This window comes from Syzygium oleosum, unplaced genomic scaffold (genome assembly GCF_021117445.2).
Source record: "Syzygium oleosum isolate NSW1041296 unplaced genomic scaffold, Sole_v2.1 Sole_v2.18, whole genome shotgun sequence".
Lineage (NCBI taxonomy): Eukaryota > Viridiplantae > Streptophyta > Magnoliopsida > Myrtales > Myrtaceae > Syzygium > Syzygium oleosum.
The window spans coordinates 1,037,064-1,054,982 of record NW_026607502.1 but is presented as its reverse complement, the minus strand read 5'-3'; the positions used below and the strand labels follow the sequence as shown (position 1 = coordinate 1,054,982).

Sequence of the window (17,919 nt, the reverse complement as noted above, 5' to 3'; positions counted from 1 at the left end):
ATAGCCATCAATGGATTAAGGTATGTTCAATACTTTTTTTTTCCTTGAATCGTAAGTTTTTTAGATAATTTTTATTATTTTCAGTTATTTTTATACCCCTAAATTTATTTTAAAAATCACGGTATGTCCAGTACGTAATCTATTTTAATTGAATACTCTACTTTAGTGATCTCTCTTTTTGAATTTTTTATTGATATTATTGAGTTGATTTCATTTGAAATACCAATTGGTAATTTGAACTGACAAGTTCATGTGACTTGAAAGAATTCTATTAGGACTAAAATTTCCTATTGAATGCCCACTCAAAATTTTCGTAACAAAGTGATCGGGTGACTGTTTATGTGTCCTCAAATATTTATCTATGTTAAATGAGTTGAAAACCCGAAATTTGATCATATTGAATTTTTTTTGAAACTTATAAGCATGGGAAAATTATCCGAGAGTATTAGTAAATCAAATTCCACTTGGTAAGAAAACAATTTGATTATTCATCCTGCTTTTGTTGCACGTGGAATATTTTTTCGCAAGTCAATCTTGTCAATTAGTAATAACTGATGAGAAATCGTAGGGTCAACATCATTGTATGACATGTGGAGTGACGTCACATATTAAGCATATATGAGCACAAAATTAATTTTCCATGACAAAATTCATATTAGGAAGAAAATTGGAAGTTACTAAGCTTATTGCGGCGCCGCTCCTGAGGACAATTATTTTCAAACATTCACGTTGTGGATGTTCATAGTTCTGATTATAATTCAAACTCAAGATCACGTTAAAGATGCCAACTGGAGTTTGAATACATCCATAATCTGATCAACGGATGGTGGAAACATGAAACACTGGAAACACTAGTCTGGCAAGTTACACGACAACAAGCTGAAGTGGCTGCGTGCAGATTACGCAACAAACAGAAGAGGCTGACGTGGCTGTGGTGCAGGGACAGCTAAAGAGGTCGACGTGGCTGTGGTGCAGGGACAGCTAAAGAGGTCGACGTGGCTGTGGTGTAGGGACAATAGAAGAGGCTGCCGTGACTCTAGTGTAAGAATAAAGAAGAAGCTGACATAATTGCGTGGCAAGCAACGTGATAGCGGAACATGTTAGACTTGGTTGTGTGGCACCAAAGAAGAAGCTGACATGATTGCATGGTAAGCTACGGTTGTCACCACCAACAGAGACAAATAATGGGAAAAGTGCCAAAAAAGTCATAAACTTTTTACATTAGTGCCAATTCAGTCCTAAACCTTTTTTTGGTGTCAATTCAGTCCTAAATCTTTTGTATTAGTGCCAATTCAGTCATAAACCTTTTTATGGTGCAAATTCAGTCTTACACTTTTTACATTTGTGCCAATTCAGTCCTAAACATTTTGTTTTTGTGTCAATTCAGTCATTCCGGCCAATTTTGGCCGGATTTTGTTGACGTGGATGCCGGCCGGCCGGCGGTTGGTCACCGGCGCTGACATGGACAACTTTAATAATATTTTTTGAATTTTTATTAATTTTTTTCTTTTTTTTCCCCCCTCCCCTCCCTCCTTCCTCCAGCCGGTCGCCAGCGACCTACTAGAGGCCAGAGGTTGGCGCTAGCGAGGCTCGCCCTCGCCAGCGGTCGAGGAGGTCGACCTCGCCGACGCTGGCCTTTGGCCTCTGGTTGGTCGCCGGTCCGGCGACCGGCTGGAGGAAAGAGAGAGGGGAGGGGGAAAAAAAAGAAAAAAAGAAAATAAAAACTCAAAAAAATTCAAAAAAAAAATTAAAATATTATTAAAGTTGTCCACGTTGGCGCCGGTGACCGGCTGCCGGCATTTACGTCAGCAAAATCCGGCTAAAATTGGCCAGAAAGACTAAATTGGCACAAAAATGAAAAATTTAGGACTGAATTGGCACTAATATAAAAAGTTTAGGACTGAATTGGCACCATAAAAAGGTTTAGTACTGAATTGGCACAAATGCAAAAGGTTTAATACTGAATTGGCACAAAAAAAAGGTTTAGGACTAAATTGGCACAAATGCAAAAGGTTTATGACTTTTTTGGCACTTTTCCCGACAAATAATATTGAAGATTAATATCGAAAGAGGGATAATAGTAGTAACTGAAAAGAGAATGACACGAGATGCAATAAACTTTGAATGTGCACTTAGGTGTGCATTGTTAGTCAGAAAAATGTCAAAAAAGTCATAAATCTTTTGTATTTGTGTCAATTTGTCCTAAACCATTTTTTTGTGCTAATTCAGTTCGAAATTTTTTGCATTTGTGCCAATTCAGTCCTAAACTTTTTTTTTTGTGCCAATTCAGTCCTAAACCTTTTGCATTGGTATCAATTCAATCCCAGACCTTTTGTATTGGCGCCAATTCAGTCATAAATCTTTTTTTGGTGCCAATTCAATCCTAAACCTTTTTGCATTAGTGCCAATTCAGTCCTAAATCTTTTGCATTGGTGCCAATTCAGTCATTCCAACTAATAGCTATTTATGTGTCGAAGGACTGAATTGGCACAAATGCAAAAGGTTTAGGATTGAATTGACACCAAAAAAAGGTTTAAGACTGAATTGGTACAAATGCAAAAGGTTTAGGACTGAATTGGCACCAGTGCAAAATGTTTAGGATTGAATTGGCACAAAAAAAAGGTTTAGGACTAAATTGGCACAAATGCAAAAGGTTTATGACTTTTTTGACTCTTTTCCCCATTGTTAGTAATAATAAAAATAATGACACGCTTATAACAAAAATGACAGGAGAAGCACGTTGTACTCTGTGTGCGACGTGCAACCTATGCACCTTAGGATTGCCTAATTTTGATACTAAGATAGGAATGACGCGGAAAAAAGAAATGTATAATTTTTTTATGTTTCGGTGTATAAATCTTTGTGTCCCTTGGTGAAGAGTACATGAACAACCAATTGGGGATACGCATAATAGGGAATCAATGGAAATATCTTAATCATCTCCAACGCATGTGATTAAGATATATGTTTTTAGCCGTCTTTACCAAACTGATGACCACATTATTGATATTTGTGATTTATAACCCGGAATTAGAATTTTTATGTGTAACTTTTGTTGAGATATGCAACGGGCGAACGTGTTTGCATATGTCCGATATCTACACTACCAAGCGTGAATAACACCAACGTCAGATCATCTGCTCTGGCTTTGACTCATCAGAATGATATTCTTCTGCATAAAACAGATTTTTTCGTGGCAAAGGAATCCTACAATGGAATTCAATTGTGTGAAAGAGCACAGGGACAGGGAAGAAGTTTTCGGCGCCTGATACAATCGTTTTCACGCAGAGTTTCCAAGTCTAAATCCTCCTTTTCGATGCCAAACAGCTCATCGATCTCATGTAAGCACCATTAAAATCAATGGTTTATGAATTCAATGTCTATTGATGTCATTGATTTCGTCGCATTGATAAGCAACGCAAAAGGAAAATCGAGAGGAGCCACAGTATCATAAGAGGCTTTCACCATTGCTGCAATTATTTCGACAATGTCCCATCAAAACATCTGAAATCGGTCGTCATGTCATGTTCAGTGTCAATTACTTCCGGACATGCCATATAGACGCAATATCCTTATATTCAGCCTTAGATTTTGTAAAGTAGGCCCAATTCGTAATATCCACGAGGACCCAGTTGAGCCGACCAATTAAAGGTGGCATTTTCCGATTGGTGAAACTTAAAAATCTGCTCGATTGGCTATGTTAGAGATAATTAGAAATTTCTCTAAAATAATTTTCTATATTAGAGATATTAGATAATTCAATTGATCATCTGAATCTTTCAAGATTGCACACATATCTTGATTGATATATTATCTTAGATAATCTTTTAATAAAGCCTATAAATAGGCTCATGTATTATTCTTTTATACACATATAAGATTTTATTTTTTTTAACTTGATATAAAAGCCACTGCTCCTAAAGAAACCTTAAGTACATCGAGTGCCACCCAATGCACATTCAAATAAATCCATCCCGTGCACATTCAAAAAAATCCATCCTCACCACTCAATAGCATTCATTTCGTGCGCGCAAGTCTCATATGAGGAAGCACTTAATCGAGTTCATTCCACAATAGTCGTGTTTTGACACTAATTGCACTGATCATGTCGCCTACTCGAGCCTTTTTCACGGAGGTGGCTTTCTTTCGATGCCAGCTTCACAGGTGAGTAGTGGCATCGCTTTGTAACTATTTTTCCAAGTCAGCTATATAGGCCGCGTCACTCAGTTACTGTTTCACAAGCCAACCGAATCGGCCGCTTGCTGTTTCCCCTCCGATTCTTGACCTTTTGCTTATTGTTTTGAGAAGCCAATACCACCACCAGACTCGCCGCCTTAGACCAGCTAAATTTGGAAGTTTCGCCATGAACAGCTATGAACGCCACCTCATTCGCCACGTCCAGTGTCTCAGCTTCTAGACGTCGTCACCTTGAGTTTGGCTTGATTCAAACTCAAGCTGACTTAGAGGGGATGCAAGAGATAATTAGGGGTAATTCCTATGCTGGAGATATTTGATAATTCTATTGATTCTCCATTTCTCTTAGGATCGCATGAATATGTTGATTAATATATCATCTTATTTAGTCATCTATTAAATCCTGTAAATAGGTTCATGTATCATTCTTCTATACATATCGAAATATATAGAAAATTCTCCGATTTATTTTTCCGCATTATTCTTTACTGGCTAATGTGCTGGGTCAGTACTTCCATTTGGATGCAAACTGTAATTTGAAGTCCTTCATTGGTGAGATTTAAGAATATATAGACATATGACATAAACGAGTGCGCTCAAACCAAATGAAAATTCACGAAATGTGAGGTGGTAACATATATTTGAAACTTAAACTATCAAGTGATGAGAGTTTTAATGCATGCTAAGCTATTTCTAACTTACTAAAATAAGAGATAGGGCTTAGACAAAAATTTCGGGGACCGTAACTTGCCCTGGATCATTAGTTATGAATTACTAAAATCGCTGCACATAAATTTCCAATCCTTGAGTCCTCTTATTCAATTTTTATTGATCCTATCACTCCACAAATTCTTGGGACAACCTACCTCCTTGTTTGGAACTCCCGAAGATGGTCGATTTCATTCCGAATATGCTAGTTGGTGGGTTCCTCGTCTTCATCCCTCAACAATGACTCCAACTCATTAAAAAGATTTATTGTAGTTTTAAAAAATTAGTCAATAGAAAATATTTCATCATCAACAACAATTTATGGTTGAACATTTCAGTCGATAAGGAAAATCAATTCATTCACTCATTTTCTGAGGCAATTTGAGGAATCACTTTTGGAAATTTTTTCTAAGTTATTGATTTTTTGCGAAATAAATGCACCTATAATGTATATATTGATTATTGAACCGACACATTTTGTTGTACATTCTTGATAGGGAAGGTACCAAAAATCCTAACCTATTGCATTGGTATCGATTTAATCCTAAACATTTCAATTTAACCAATTTAGTCCTAAAACTTTTTACATTGGTATCAATTGAGTCTATTCGGGCAATTTAGGCAACAAAATATTGACATGGATGCAACGCATCCTACGTGGTATGGTTGGTGCTCACATGGACTTTTTTTTTAAAAATTTCCAGGCCTCTTTTTTCTTTTGTGAGCAGCTTTCAAGTGTGAAGAATCAGCGGATGAGTTGTGGTTAGGGGTGAACTCTCTAGATGTTGAATGAAATTCCTTCGTAATTAAGTAGCATCCTTTAAGTGAGTAGGGGTGTGCTATCCACAGTGGGATTGGTGGGCTTGTCATAGACTTGCATCTTCGAGTCTTATTAAAAGGGATAGATGCTGTTAGGTTAAGCTGTTTAACGGAAGTGTGCTCCTGCGCACATTGGTAAAGGCCCTTTCCCCTTTAGTCCAGTCACCCTTTAGTCCCGGTCGATATCGTCATCCTAGCGGCATTTGAGGAGAATTCGACGAATTAGGGGAAAGTCACTTTGATGAGAAATCAAAGAAGAAATGTGGCTATGAACGGATCTTAGGCTTGGGAAAAGTGTTCGCTCTTGGCCTATTAGTTGGCTTAAAACGACCAATAAAACTCCCATTTTCTCATTGGGGTTCTTAGGAGCTTTATAAGGCTAGTCTAGGCTAGTAAAGTCTAGGATAGGAAAGTCTTGGTTGAGAGAGTACGATACATCGATGTAAAAGATGGAGTGGGACCTGTGCGTATCCACGCTTCATACCCTCCTCTTTCTTCTTCAGGTAAGGCCAGGCATGGTGGGGTAGGAGCATCCTGTTGGCAATTGGGCTAGGTTCAAGGTATGCCCAATGATATGCAAGGTGGATTTAGTTACCGGGCAAGGCTCCTTAATCTTCACTTCCCTTTATGGGATCAGCAGAATTCTAAAACTACGGAACCAACTGGAATATTTGATCTTTTTTATACCTTAAGACTCAGTTTCTTAATGTTCTTTTCTTCTCTTTCCTTTCTCTTTTTTCTTTATTCCTTTTTTCCCTCTACCAGTTGCTAGCCTCCATGATGGCCGGCAAGGGTGAGGGTCGGGACTCTTGAAGTAAACAAGCCTGTCCAAAACATAATCACCATATTCTCATCTCACTGTGAACACTGTAAAATGGTATAAAACAAAATCTCATGTTACCCAAATAGATTTCCCTCGTAAACGAGTATCTTGCCTAGATCACTTATATCTAAACTACATTCTAATCAATAAACTTACTCTAATTGAACACATAATTTGGTCAAACGAGCCTCAATGTGAGTGCAGCTAAAGAGGTGGCGTGAGTGTCATGGGCAAATTTAGAAAGACGGAAAGAGGAAAGGAAGAGGACGCATGCATGAGGGATTTTAGATTATTAGGTTTACATTTAAAAAATGAATAAATAAATAAATATTAATCGATGTGGACGGTCTGGTTCCCCCCTTGGAACCAGGAACCGAGAACCGGATCGGCACCCCTAGGAATCGGACTGAACCGGCCGATTCAGTTTGATCCGAGCGGTTCCTAGTTCAGTCAATCCGCCTTGCTCACCCCTAGCCTTTGGCACGACAAGGGGCCTTGCCCAGGCAAGGCCGGCAAGGGCGTCCTGACCCTCATCGGTTCCTCCCTTGGAATTGGGAACCAAACCACTCGGATATCGGTTTCACTTTTAAGAACCGGGAATCAGACTGAATCGGTTGGTTCACCCCTAGCCTCTAGTGATGGTAAGGGGCCTTGCCCAGGTGAGGCCAAACCTCGCCAAAGGTCAGCAAGGGCGTCCCGACCCTCATTGGTGTCCAGCGACCTCCGTCGACCATTATGGAGGTTGAAGATTGGTGGAGGTGAATAAGGAAAAATAAAGGAATTGAAAGGAAAGAAAAAAAGGAAGCAAAATAAGGAAAAGAGAAGATAGTAAAGAAAAGAAAAATGTAGGACTGGTGTCCTCGTCGGTGATTTAAAAACAAAACAAAATATCCACATCAACACCAGTCGTGGCACTTAGGATGGCCGGTGTCCTTGTCATTGATTTTTGGTCTAAATTGGCTAGATGGGCCCAGTTGGTACCAATGTGAAAAGGTTTAAGACTAAATTGGTCAAATTGAAAAGTGTAGGACTGAATTGGTATCAATGCAATATGTTTATGATTTTTTGGTGTTTTTACCTATTATGGATAAAAGTACCCTGTTAAACAAAAAGAGTGTATTACAATATTTCAGTATATAATCCTAGCTAGGAAATATTTATGAAACTATTTTAGAAAATGGATTTATATAAGGTACACTAGAGTAAAATGTTTTTCACACAAGTAGTAATGAAATGAGAACTCTCACCAGTCGGTGGAATGAACACAGTTACCAACCCCCCCAAAATGGTGACAACAAGGCGTGGTGCAGATGGATACCTGACTTCGCACTTGAGGAATGAGTTGGCCTAACATGAAAGATCTAAAGATGAAAATAGAGTTTGTTTAATCGATGTTTTGGAGCGGTTAACAAATTTAGTGAGCTCATAACTCAATAATTCAAATTTTTGAGCGAAAGTGTGTCTATATGTTTCTTCTATGCCTAAGTAGGTCTATGTTATTTGGTTCTTATTAGATTCTCTCTTAGTAATCTCCCTCGTAACGAAACCATTACAATTTTCCGCTTACACTTCTGTTGCGCTTCCCAAACAGACCGTATCATCTCAATTCCATCCCAACTCTTCCTAGTTCGCACATGATCCCCATTTCATCTCATTTTGTTCTGTTCCCACGTTATTCAAGTGCCACATCAAATTACAATAATTACTTTTCCACCTCAGGCCAAGAGAAGTCCTGTTTGTTTGGTGCCTTTAATACTAGTCAGGCCGACGAGAGAGATGGCGTCCAACAAAGGATTCAAGTTTTCACATGACAGACCCTAAAGGGAACTGGCTCCAAGTCCTTTATAAATAGACCCGATGGGTTTATGCAATCTCTCGTTCCAAGAAGCAAGCTAAATCCTTCTCACCCAAATCTTCATGGAGTCCCAACACCCCTCGATTCAATCTCTCGTCAATGTGATCAAAAGAGAGATACTCCCCAACATGGGCTCGAGCTCATTCCTCTCCCCTTCACCATATGACACCGCATGGTTGGCGATGATTCCCGATTGTCACCAACATGATTGTCCTATGTTCGAGGGGTGTTTGAATTGGGTGCTCCATAATCAGAATGAAGAAGGGTTTTGGGGAGATTATGATCACGACGAGTATCAAATGTCTGACAGAGTGGAGTGTCTTGCTTCAACTCTTGTTTGCATGACCGTGCTCAAAAAGTGGCATGTTGGTTCATCTTTGATAGAGAAAGGTACCATGTGCTTCACTTTCAAATAAATACCAAAATGTGGCCATCACAAACACAATTTTTCTTCATTTACATCAAAAAATGTCCATCGCAAATATATTTCTTCCTTCCAGGATAAAATATACTTTAAATTACTTTTGTGATCACTTCACTAAACTCTGTACTCAACTTTCAATAAGGTCACTTCGTTCACTTTTCAACCCGCGGCCTAACCCATCAAATATAATGTGGTTTCTAGTTAAAATTAGGTCAATGATCATCTATGAAAGTCAAACTTAAGTCAACAAGGACACGAGATCTCTAATATTAAGATAGCATATAAAAGACGATGCAAGTAACTATTGTACTTGGTTCCTTATTGAAAATTTTCCCTAACAGTCATATAGTTCTTCACAAACTCTTCTCTAATACTTCTCCATTTTTTTGGATTTTTTACGTTTCAGGATTAAAGTTCATTCATGAAAATGCGGAATTGCTTCTTTCAAGAAAAAAACATGGAAAGTTTCCCCGTTGGATCACTATCATCTTGCCTGGAATGGTAGATTTGGCACGTGCTGTTGGTTTGGAGGTCATATTCCCCGAAAGCACCGAACATGCCATTGCAGATTTATTCGGCAATCGACAACGAATTCTCAAAAGGCAATTCTATTTCTTTCCTTCTTTATTGGTCGAAAATTATCATATGTTTTTTTTTTCAAGTGGACCTACTTTTGCACATCGGTCGCTATACTTTTAAATTTCAGTACTCATACAGCCCCAACCATTTCAATTTAGTTCAATCTCAGTCCCCCACCAAAACGGCATGCATCCTTCTTGGCCGAATTAGGTTTCTTTATTATTTTGTTAAAGGAACTTACTATATAAAGAAGAAGATCTCTTCAACAGTCGATCGACCAACTTAACAACAATTAATGTCATGGAGTGAGACCAACCATAATTTTGGTGCAATGATAGTAAGTCTTGAAGATTAGACAAATGGGTTTTCAGAGCCTCAAATCTAAAAGCGCCAAAAAGTTGGGGCCCTAAAGCCAGCCACAACTCCCATGTTTTTTCCTCCTCAGACACGATCATAACTTTTAGGGTTTTGGCCTTTTGCAGGGAAGAACTTGTCGACAAGAACCAATGTTACCCATTGTTGTCGTATCTTGAGGCCCTGCCTCCAACATACAAAATCAGCCATGAAACCATATTGAAGCATCTGGACAGCGACGGCTCTTTGTTTCAATCACCCTCTGCAACATCAAGCGCATACCTAGCCACCGGGAACAAAGAATGCTTGGCTTATCTTCAATCTCTTGCTTCGAATTGTGCTTCTAATGGTGGTAAGTGAATGCTATGTTCAAAAGATTTTTAGATGCTATCGGAACATGTTGTTCTTGTTTCCCTGACTATTTTCATTTCATGAAAATTATATATTGTCATTTTCGGAAAAGAGAATAAAATTATCGTAATAATTGATGGGTTGTGATTGATCCGAGTTGATGGAATTGTCATATATTCGGGGCATTGAAATTCTCTCGTTCTATAGAAGGTATGACAAGGAATGCATCAACTTTATTTGTGTCTTTTTGTTTCTTTCAGCTGAACTTATATGGCCAATGAGACGGCCTCAAACTGGAACCTATCTGCATACATAGAACAGAAACTTTGATTTTTTTTTCAGCAAATTTGGGCCGGAGATGCAAAACCGAAGATTTTGATATTTCAATGGGCAAAATCCTTCAAGTCCTTGTATAGGGACTTAAAGTTGAAATTCAAATCATGCTTTTAGATTAAGTAGGCTGTGTTTGGCGTGAGACAAGACTTCAAATGGTGGATCACTAAAAGCCAAACTAACGAAAACTCATTTAATAGGAGTAGAGTAATTATAGCATATACCATCGCTGTAAGGTTTGAAAATTTATTTGTTAAATTTACATAGTTTTCCTTTTAGAACGTTCATAACACTTGAATTTTCCTTTTAGAACGTTCATAACACTTGAATATCTTTTCGCTTTTCTTGATGATTAAAGCAGTTCCATCTCTATACATCGTGGATGAAGAGCTTACAAAACTTTCCATGGTTTATCAACTAGTGAGATTAGGGTTGACCGAGTACTTTGACCAGGAAAAGGATGAAATTTTGGCACAAATCTATCGGTTAGTAAAAGTTTCCTAGTCTCTTTGTTTTGATCTAGAAAAACTACTAAAGTTCCCGACAAAGCTGTCGCCTATTTTCTATTGTCGATAGTGATTGCTTTTGAGGTCACCGAAATTGTCCATAGGGCATCTCTAACTAATTCAAGCATACTAACATTTCTTTTTTCAGGAACTACATGCATGAAAAACCGATCACGAAATCAATTCATTCAATCGGTGTCGAGCTATACAAAGATTGCTTGGTATTCTGGCTTTTGCGCATGCATGGTTATAGTGTATCACCATGTACGAGTTGCAAACTTTACAAGTTCCTCAATCAGTTTCTTTTCCTTGGGGTCTTTCATGGGTGATATTTTGAAGTGGTTCCATTAATTTCAATTGTATTCTGCATTTTGCAGCAAGCTTTTGTTGGTTTCTAGATCGTGAAGAAGTTCGAGATCACATTGAAAAACATTATGAGTACTACTCAAGCGTGCTCCTTAACGTTTATAGAGCCAGCAGCCTTATGCTTCCGGATGAACATCAACTTGAGAAAGCAAGAACTTTCTCGAAGAAGTTTCTTGAGAAAATCGTATCCGGAGGAACGAGAGATGAAAGCTTCATCTCGTCGAGTCATCGCAGAATGGTTAGTATAAACATCGGGTACTTCTTTTCATTCCGTATAATATCTTATGATAACGGTAAACGCTTGACATGTCCGTGTAGATTGAGCACGAGCTGGGTCTTCCATGGATGGCTCGCCTAGACCATCTGGAACATAGGATGTGGCTGGAGGAAAAAGATGCTTGTGTATTATGGATGGGAAAATTTTCTTCCCATAGGTATTAATGACTTAAAGAGGAAATTATAATGTTGCTTTATTACTATGCTATAATATGAAATTAACTTTTTGCTTTTCTTTGATTTCATTAGGTCATCACTGATTCATAATCAAGATATAGTGCAACTTGCTGTGCAAAACTTTGTACTGAGACAATCTGTTTACAGGATGGAGCTTGACGTAGTAAAAGGGTATATATGCATATGGTTTAGTTAAGGGTTGTTAATTAGAAAATAATTATTTCTAATGACTCTTCATTAATGGATGAGTTCAGGTGGTCCGAAAAAATTGAACTTAGCAAGATGGGGTTCGGTCGAGAGAAGACAGTGTACTCTTATTTTGCTGTCGCCTCTTCCGTTTCTTTGCCTTGCAACTCCGACGTGCGAGTATTGGTCGCCAAGAGCGCAATCATAATAACCGTCGCCGATGATTTTTTTGACATGGAAGGTTCATTAGAGGATCTAGAAAAGCTTACTGATGCGGTTCAAAGGTACGATTATCAACTAAACGATGTATTAAGAAAAGCTTACTGATGCGGTTCAAAGGTACGATTATCAACTAAACGATGTATTAAAGCATTTCTTATTTTAATCATTCAAAATATCAATATCCTTCTTGAGATAAGAAATAGATGGAAAATAGTGCGTCCAATAGTATGTGAACCTATACCAAAGGCTTAGTATTTGTCTAACTCTAACTTACTATTTCTACAATTTATATCAAGAGGTGCATTCACTAAACCATATGCACGAGGCGACTCTATGCCTAGATACAAAATTAGTGTGTATGGTTTCTATACTCATCTCCCATGGCGTCACTGTCTATTCGATTAGTTGAACCTTAGAATCGCCTCTTTTTGTGGGTGACGAACATTATACTAGGTGGGACGGTGAAGGACTAAGTGGGCACGCCAAGACCATATTCGAAGCCCTCGACGATCTCGTCACCAACTTTAGAGTGAAATGCTTCAAACAATCGGGGAAGGACATCAAGAAAAACCTTCAACATATTGTACGTCTCACGTTCCTTAATTATACTTCTCTTTCTTTACTTTGCTACACCGAGCAATTATCTTTCTTTTAAATGGCCTAAAACACTGTGTTTGGTACGAAAGTGGGGTGAGACATTTCATTCATGGCTCACGGAAGCGAAGTGGAGCCGAAGTGGAGGTGCACCTACGACACACGAGTACCTCGACGTGGGCATGACGTCTGTCGCAGCACACACCTTAGTCCTTCCCTCTACGTGCCTCGCGAGCCCCACGACGCCGTTGCAGCAGCTGTGGTCCAACCCCTACCAGCCCATCACCGAATTGCTCATGCTCATCGCTCGGTTGTTAAATGATGTCCCAGGCTACCTGGTAAAGTTTTTAGTGTCTTGAGGTTATTTGAACTGTTCAATATGATAGAACTGTTCAATATGATAGAGCCAAGTTTGGCCGCAGGCCAAGCAGCCATAATTAGCCGCTGCTCTCTAGGTGGCGCTTGTGCATTGGTGCTCTTATTGTGCACCTATGTACACTCTTCTCTTACTTCTTTTGCCTGTTGTTATGATTCTGTCCTCACAAACCCCACCTGCTTGTCTCTCTCTCTCTCTCTCTCTCTCTCTCTCATTACAGAAAGAAGAAAAGCAAGGGAAATTGAACTTTGTGCTGCTCTACCTAAAGGAAAACCCCGAGGCCAACATTGAGGACTCCATCAAATTCGTGCAAATGCTGCTAGACCAACTGAAGAAAGAGTTCCTCCAACACGTCCTTGATGAGCTCTGCGACTTGCCCGAACCGAGCAGGCGGCTCCACCTTGGGTGCTTGAAAGTGTTCCACATGTTCTTCAACTCCTCCAACCGATACGATTCAGACACAGACATGCTCCATGACATCCAGAAAGCGCTTGTAGTCCCGCCGCAAGTCCCCAAATTGAAGCCCTTGAGGGCTTTGCCGGAGCAACCGGGACCGAAGCCACGGATGTTTGGGACCAAGAGCATGTCCGGCCAATTTGGCCTCGAGCTTTTTCCTAGGAAGAGCTTTATTGGGTATCGAATGTCTTCCCAAACAGGTCCAGTGAATAGATGGGGGAAGATGTACAAGTCATCTAGTTTTAAGTTATGTTTCGCTTAGTTATAGCAGTGGTATATCTTCATGTACTATTGTCATAAGCCAATCTTATAGGTTGCCCCACCTGAAGCTATGGTATTTCGTGCTTCAATCTCGTTGTTGTCCGTGTGGAAAGCGTTACAAGTCCACCTTCCAATTCTGTCAGAATTGAGCAATTTGGAATCTTCTAACTGAAATTACGATAAAAATAGTAGCGGTTAGTAGTCATATTTGATCGAGACTAAGTTGCAATAAGTATGTAATATACACTAAACTAAATCTAAACCATTAAAAATAGTGAGTCCGATGTAACTCTCAAGTGGATTCCATCAATTGTGATGCTTGTCCAATTTCAGTTTAGTGCATTAGTTAGGTTGATTGAATTATTTTGAGAGAGAGAGAGAGAGAGAGAGAGAGAGAGAGAGAGAGAGAGAGCATTTATGTAACAGTTTGAATTTTCGATCCTTTTCCCGGGATTTAAGAAATGAATATTTTGGCCAATGCACTTATAGTGAGATCTCACCCGGAAATACGCATTCACGGGATGCTAACCTTAGGGGTAAGGCCATTACGGGATTGAGTTCGCACGACCAAAGAACTCGATCTTGGTTCGACCTTCGACTATAAGGATTGACGAGAGAATGTTTTGAGCCAACCAAGACCGATCTAATTGATTGATCGTGTCCAAAGCGAACTAGCGACAGACCCTCACAATTACATGGCAACTGAGGTCGTCCCGGGTAGAGTAAACTTAAACGTGATTTGACTTGGTGTCGGTCACGGGTCGAGAGCGCGTAATCCCAATGAGCCACCTGTTAGCCAGAGATAAGCTAAAGTTGCGATTGTTCAATTTTAGTCATTTCTTGGAATTCGGACCCGGGAATCGAGAATTTTGAAAGTGACAATTTTGAGCGGCCGATGACGTTTTTGGCTTGGCCAACCTTGGGGCCACCCATTTCTGCAAAAAAATGGATTTCGGTTTGGGACCGGAAAAATTACGATTTTGCCCCTCTGGTCACCGACGTTGATTTTTAGGCCGTATGAGATTATTTTTCGAGGCTGATGTCATTTTGGGGGTGGCCACACACATTTAGAGTTGTTACGATCAAAAATTGGAATTTTGGCTCGGAAGTGAAAAATAATATTATTTTATTCCCCAGGACTTTGCAGTTGATTTTCGAGGGTTTAAGAAGCTATTTTCACGATTCCGACGCCATATTACGTTGGCCACACCCATTTGAGGTTGGTACGGGCGAAAAATGGAATTTCGACCCGGGACCGGAAAAATGACCATTTTGCCCCTAGGCTAATTTTGGGGTTCCGAATTTTGGGCTATTTTGGGGATTAATTTAAGGCTATATTTCAGCCCAATAATTCAGCCTAGTAAATTACAAGAATGCCCCTCAATTATTGGATGAGGATTAATGTGAGCCAAGTATTTGAGGGCATTTTGGGCATTTAGGAAAAGTTGGTCCAACTTAGTCAAATCTCTCTCTCTCTCTCTCCCCCATTCTTGTTCCCCCTCTCTCACTCCCTCCCCCTCACTCTCCCGTGTTCTCTCTCTCTCTCTCTCTCTCTCTCTCTCTCTCTCTCTCTCTCTCTCTCCCGTCCTCCCCCTTGCTCGGCCGTGGACTCGCCGGAACCGCCGCACGCCGCCGCCGCGCCGCCGTTCGTTGCCTGGCCGCCGGCGACGCTGCTGCTGCTGGGGCCGGCTGCTCCAGCCCTTATCCAGCCCGTTCGTCTCGCCTTTCTTAGGTAAGTGACCTCCCCAAATGTCGCCTAGGACCTTGGGTATTGCTAGGCTCGTTTAGGGCTCGGTTTAGGGTGAATTAAGTGGCTGTTTTGGGTTTCAGCTAGGGGCTGGAAATTGGTTGTTGTGGACTGATTTGGAGACTGAAAATATGAGGTTTGGGAGGTTTGGATAGGGCCGTGATGATACGGAACGATTACGGTTTGAATTCGTGTGATTTGGTGTGATTTTCGGATTTGTGACTACTGTACCCTTCCGGTTTGCTATTTTTGTGGAGAATTTTGGGGGCCGAATTTGAGGAAGTTTTCTTCATGAAAGTTTCTCCCAACATCTTGAATTATAACATAATTTAATTTGGGAATTTTTGGAAATCATTTGAGGCCATTCGGAAGTCCATCTTTGGACCGAAACAAAACTGCCCGATTTACTGTTCACCCGACCTTCTGGTCTGTTGGAATTTTTATAAATTTTTCCAGGCCTATTTTCAAAATACTTCCTTCACAAAAATTGTTGGGGACATTTGTGGCTATAACATATAAAAATTTCAAAGCTTTTCAAGGTGATTTGGGTGTTGAAAGAAATGTATTTTGAGGACAAAATAGTCTGTTAGAGCGAACTGATTTTGGTCTGATTTCGAGGGACAAAAAGGCATGGTTGTAGATTGAACCGGATTTCATGTTCTTCATAAGAAATGTTGATCAAGATGTGTTTTATGATATATCAAAATTTTAGAATTTTTGGAGTTCGTTTACTATTTATTTTGATGAGGCAATTTTGTGGCTGTTTTGGGACTGAATGAGTGGCTGATCATTTGGTGGTTGTGGACTGAATTGGGGATGAAAATTTGAGGTTTAGGAAGCTCGGGTAGGGCTGTGATGTTGTGGCTGGATTGGGGGTTGAATTTGTGCAATCGATCGGTGGGATTATGCTATGAATTGAATTGTGTACGTGGTTGTGTGATTTGTGATTGTGGGCTGATTTGGATTATGCTTGGGTTGAAGGTGGTGCGGTAATGTGCCGTAGGTGTGTGGCCGTGAGGTGTGGTGGTGTGATAGTGCATTCGCGTATTGTATTCGCGTGCCAAGAATGTGTGATTGGGTGGCGTGTTCGTGTGACGAGAATGTGAAATTGTGAAATGTGTGTGTGAGGTGTGTATGTTTGGCCGTGCGATTGTTGGGCGTGTGTAAGTGTGGTTTGAGTGGAACGAGGGTATGGAAATGTAGGATTTGTGGTAAAGGATCCGTCCTGAGGCGTGTTCGTTTACGCGGGACGATGCCGTCCCTGACGAGGTGACGATGCCCGGCCCGACGGGGTGACGATGCCTGACGTGGTCAGAAGACCGTTGGCCTGATGTGTTTTACGTGGACGCGATAGAAGGAAAGTGTGTGTAGGATTCCGTCCTGAGGTGTGTTCGTTTACGCGAGACGATGCCGTCCCTGACGAGGTGACGATGCCCGGCCCGACGGGGTGTCGATGCCTGACGAGATCAGAAGACCGTTGGCCTGATGCGTTTTACGCGGGCGCGGTAGTGGTGGAAGAGTTGAGAATGAGTGGGAATTGGCTTGAGGTGTGAGGTTTGAGAAAGGGACGCATTGTGTGAGTTAGTGTGCGAGTGTGTTTGTATCGCGTGATGTGATGCTTAATTATGGGGTAGAAACTGCTAGGCACGGTATGGGACGTGCCCAAGTGGTTTCTGTCTTATAATTAAGGCACGCGTGCGTCTGTGATGTATTACTGTGAAGTGCTGGATGTATTATGGTCTAACATGCAGGAACGTGCATGATGGATTCCAAGTAGGTTCGTGTGTGATTGTTAGATTGATTGATCGTTGTGTGAGATGCGTGTTCTGTCTGGCGGTACGTGAGTGTCTACGTGGGGTTTGGGGTTGTACACTTATTGAGATTCGTCTCATAGTTGTATAATCCACAATTTCAGACCCCCAGCCGTAAACCCGGGAAGTTCGCCTCTTCTTTTTGGAAGTTCGAGGAACCGTTTTTGGTGCCCGGTGGAACTGCAGGTGAGTGTCCGGAGGCTCAAGCCCGAAGAATCAGGAGCAGAACGGAAGGCGATCCTTAGGTTTTCCCTAGGGTATTTTAGGGGTTGTGTAAATCAGGTTGACCCATAGGGAAGTTAAGTTAACCAGACCCTGATCTTTTGTTATGACGGTGATCTCGGATGCTAGTTTGATAATTATGTTTGTAATATAATGTTAGTTTTTGTGGTGCAGTAATATTGTATGAAATGCTGCTGTTATTGTTTGTCTGTTCTGTTGTTCTACCCCGTTGTCGTCATCTTTCTGTCCGGGGTTTTGTTTTATATATATCCGCTTCCG

The 17,919-nt window shown here is 40.5% G+C and overlaps 1 protein-coding gene and 1 pseudogene across 1 annotated transcript; both read left to right on the top strand.

Annotated features, from left to right (window-relative positions):
* Nucleotides 1–8,448: 8,448 nt before the first annotated feature.
* Nucleotides 8,449–17,919, top strand: part of LOC115686577 (S-linalool synthase-like) — a 67,741-nt pseudogene continuing 58,270 nt past the window's right edge.
* LOC130140425 (S-linalool synthase-like) lies at nucleotides 11,100–13,887 on the top strand. The gene is made up of 8 exons (XM_056319778.1): nucleotides 11,100–11,210; nucleotides 11,324–11,550; nucleotides 11,631–11,746; nucleotides 11,838–11,936; nucleotides 12,020–12,235; nucleotides 12,627–12,756; nucleotides 12,860–13,105; nucleotides 13,364–13,887. Exons 1-8 carry the CDS (start codon nucleotides 11,102–11,104, stop codon nucleotides 13,859–13,861), a joined length of 1,641 nt encoding a protein of 546 aa, XP_056175753.1. The 5' UTR covers nucleotides 11,100–11,101; the 3' UTR covers nucleotides 13,862–13,887.

What these genes read in the sequence shown, in the direction of transcription:
- LOC130140425 (XM_056319778.1), top strand. Translation starts at nt 11,102, where the DNA reads ATGCATGAAAAACCGATCACGAAATCAATTCATTCAATCGGTGTCGAG. An exon ending in GGAAAATTTTCTTCCCATAG is followed by an intron (nt 11,747 to 11,837) that starts GTATTAATGACT and finishes TGATTTCATTAG; the next exon opens with GTCATCACTGATTCATAATC. An exon ending in GAGCTTGACGTAGTAAAAGG is followed by an intron (nt 11,937 to 12,019) that starts GTATATATGCAT and finishes GGATGAGTTCAG; the next exon opens with GTGGTCCGAAAAAATTGAAC.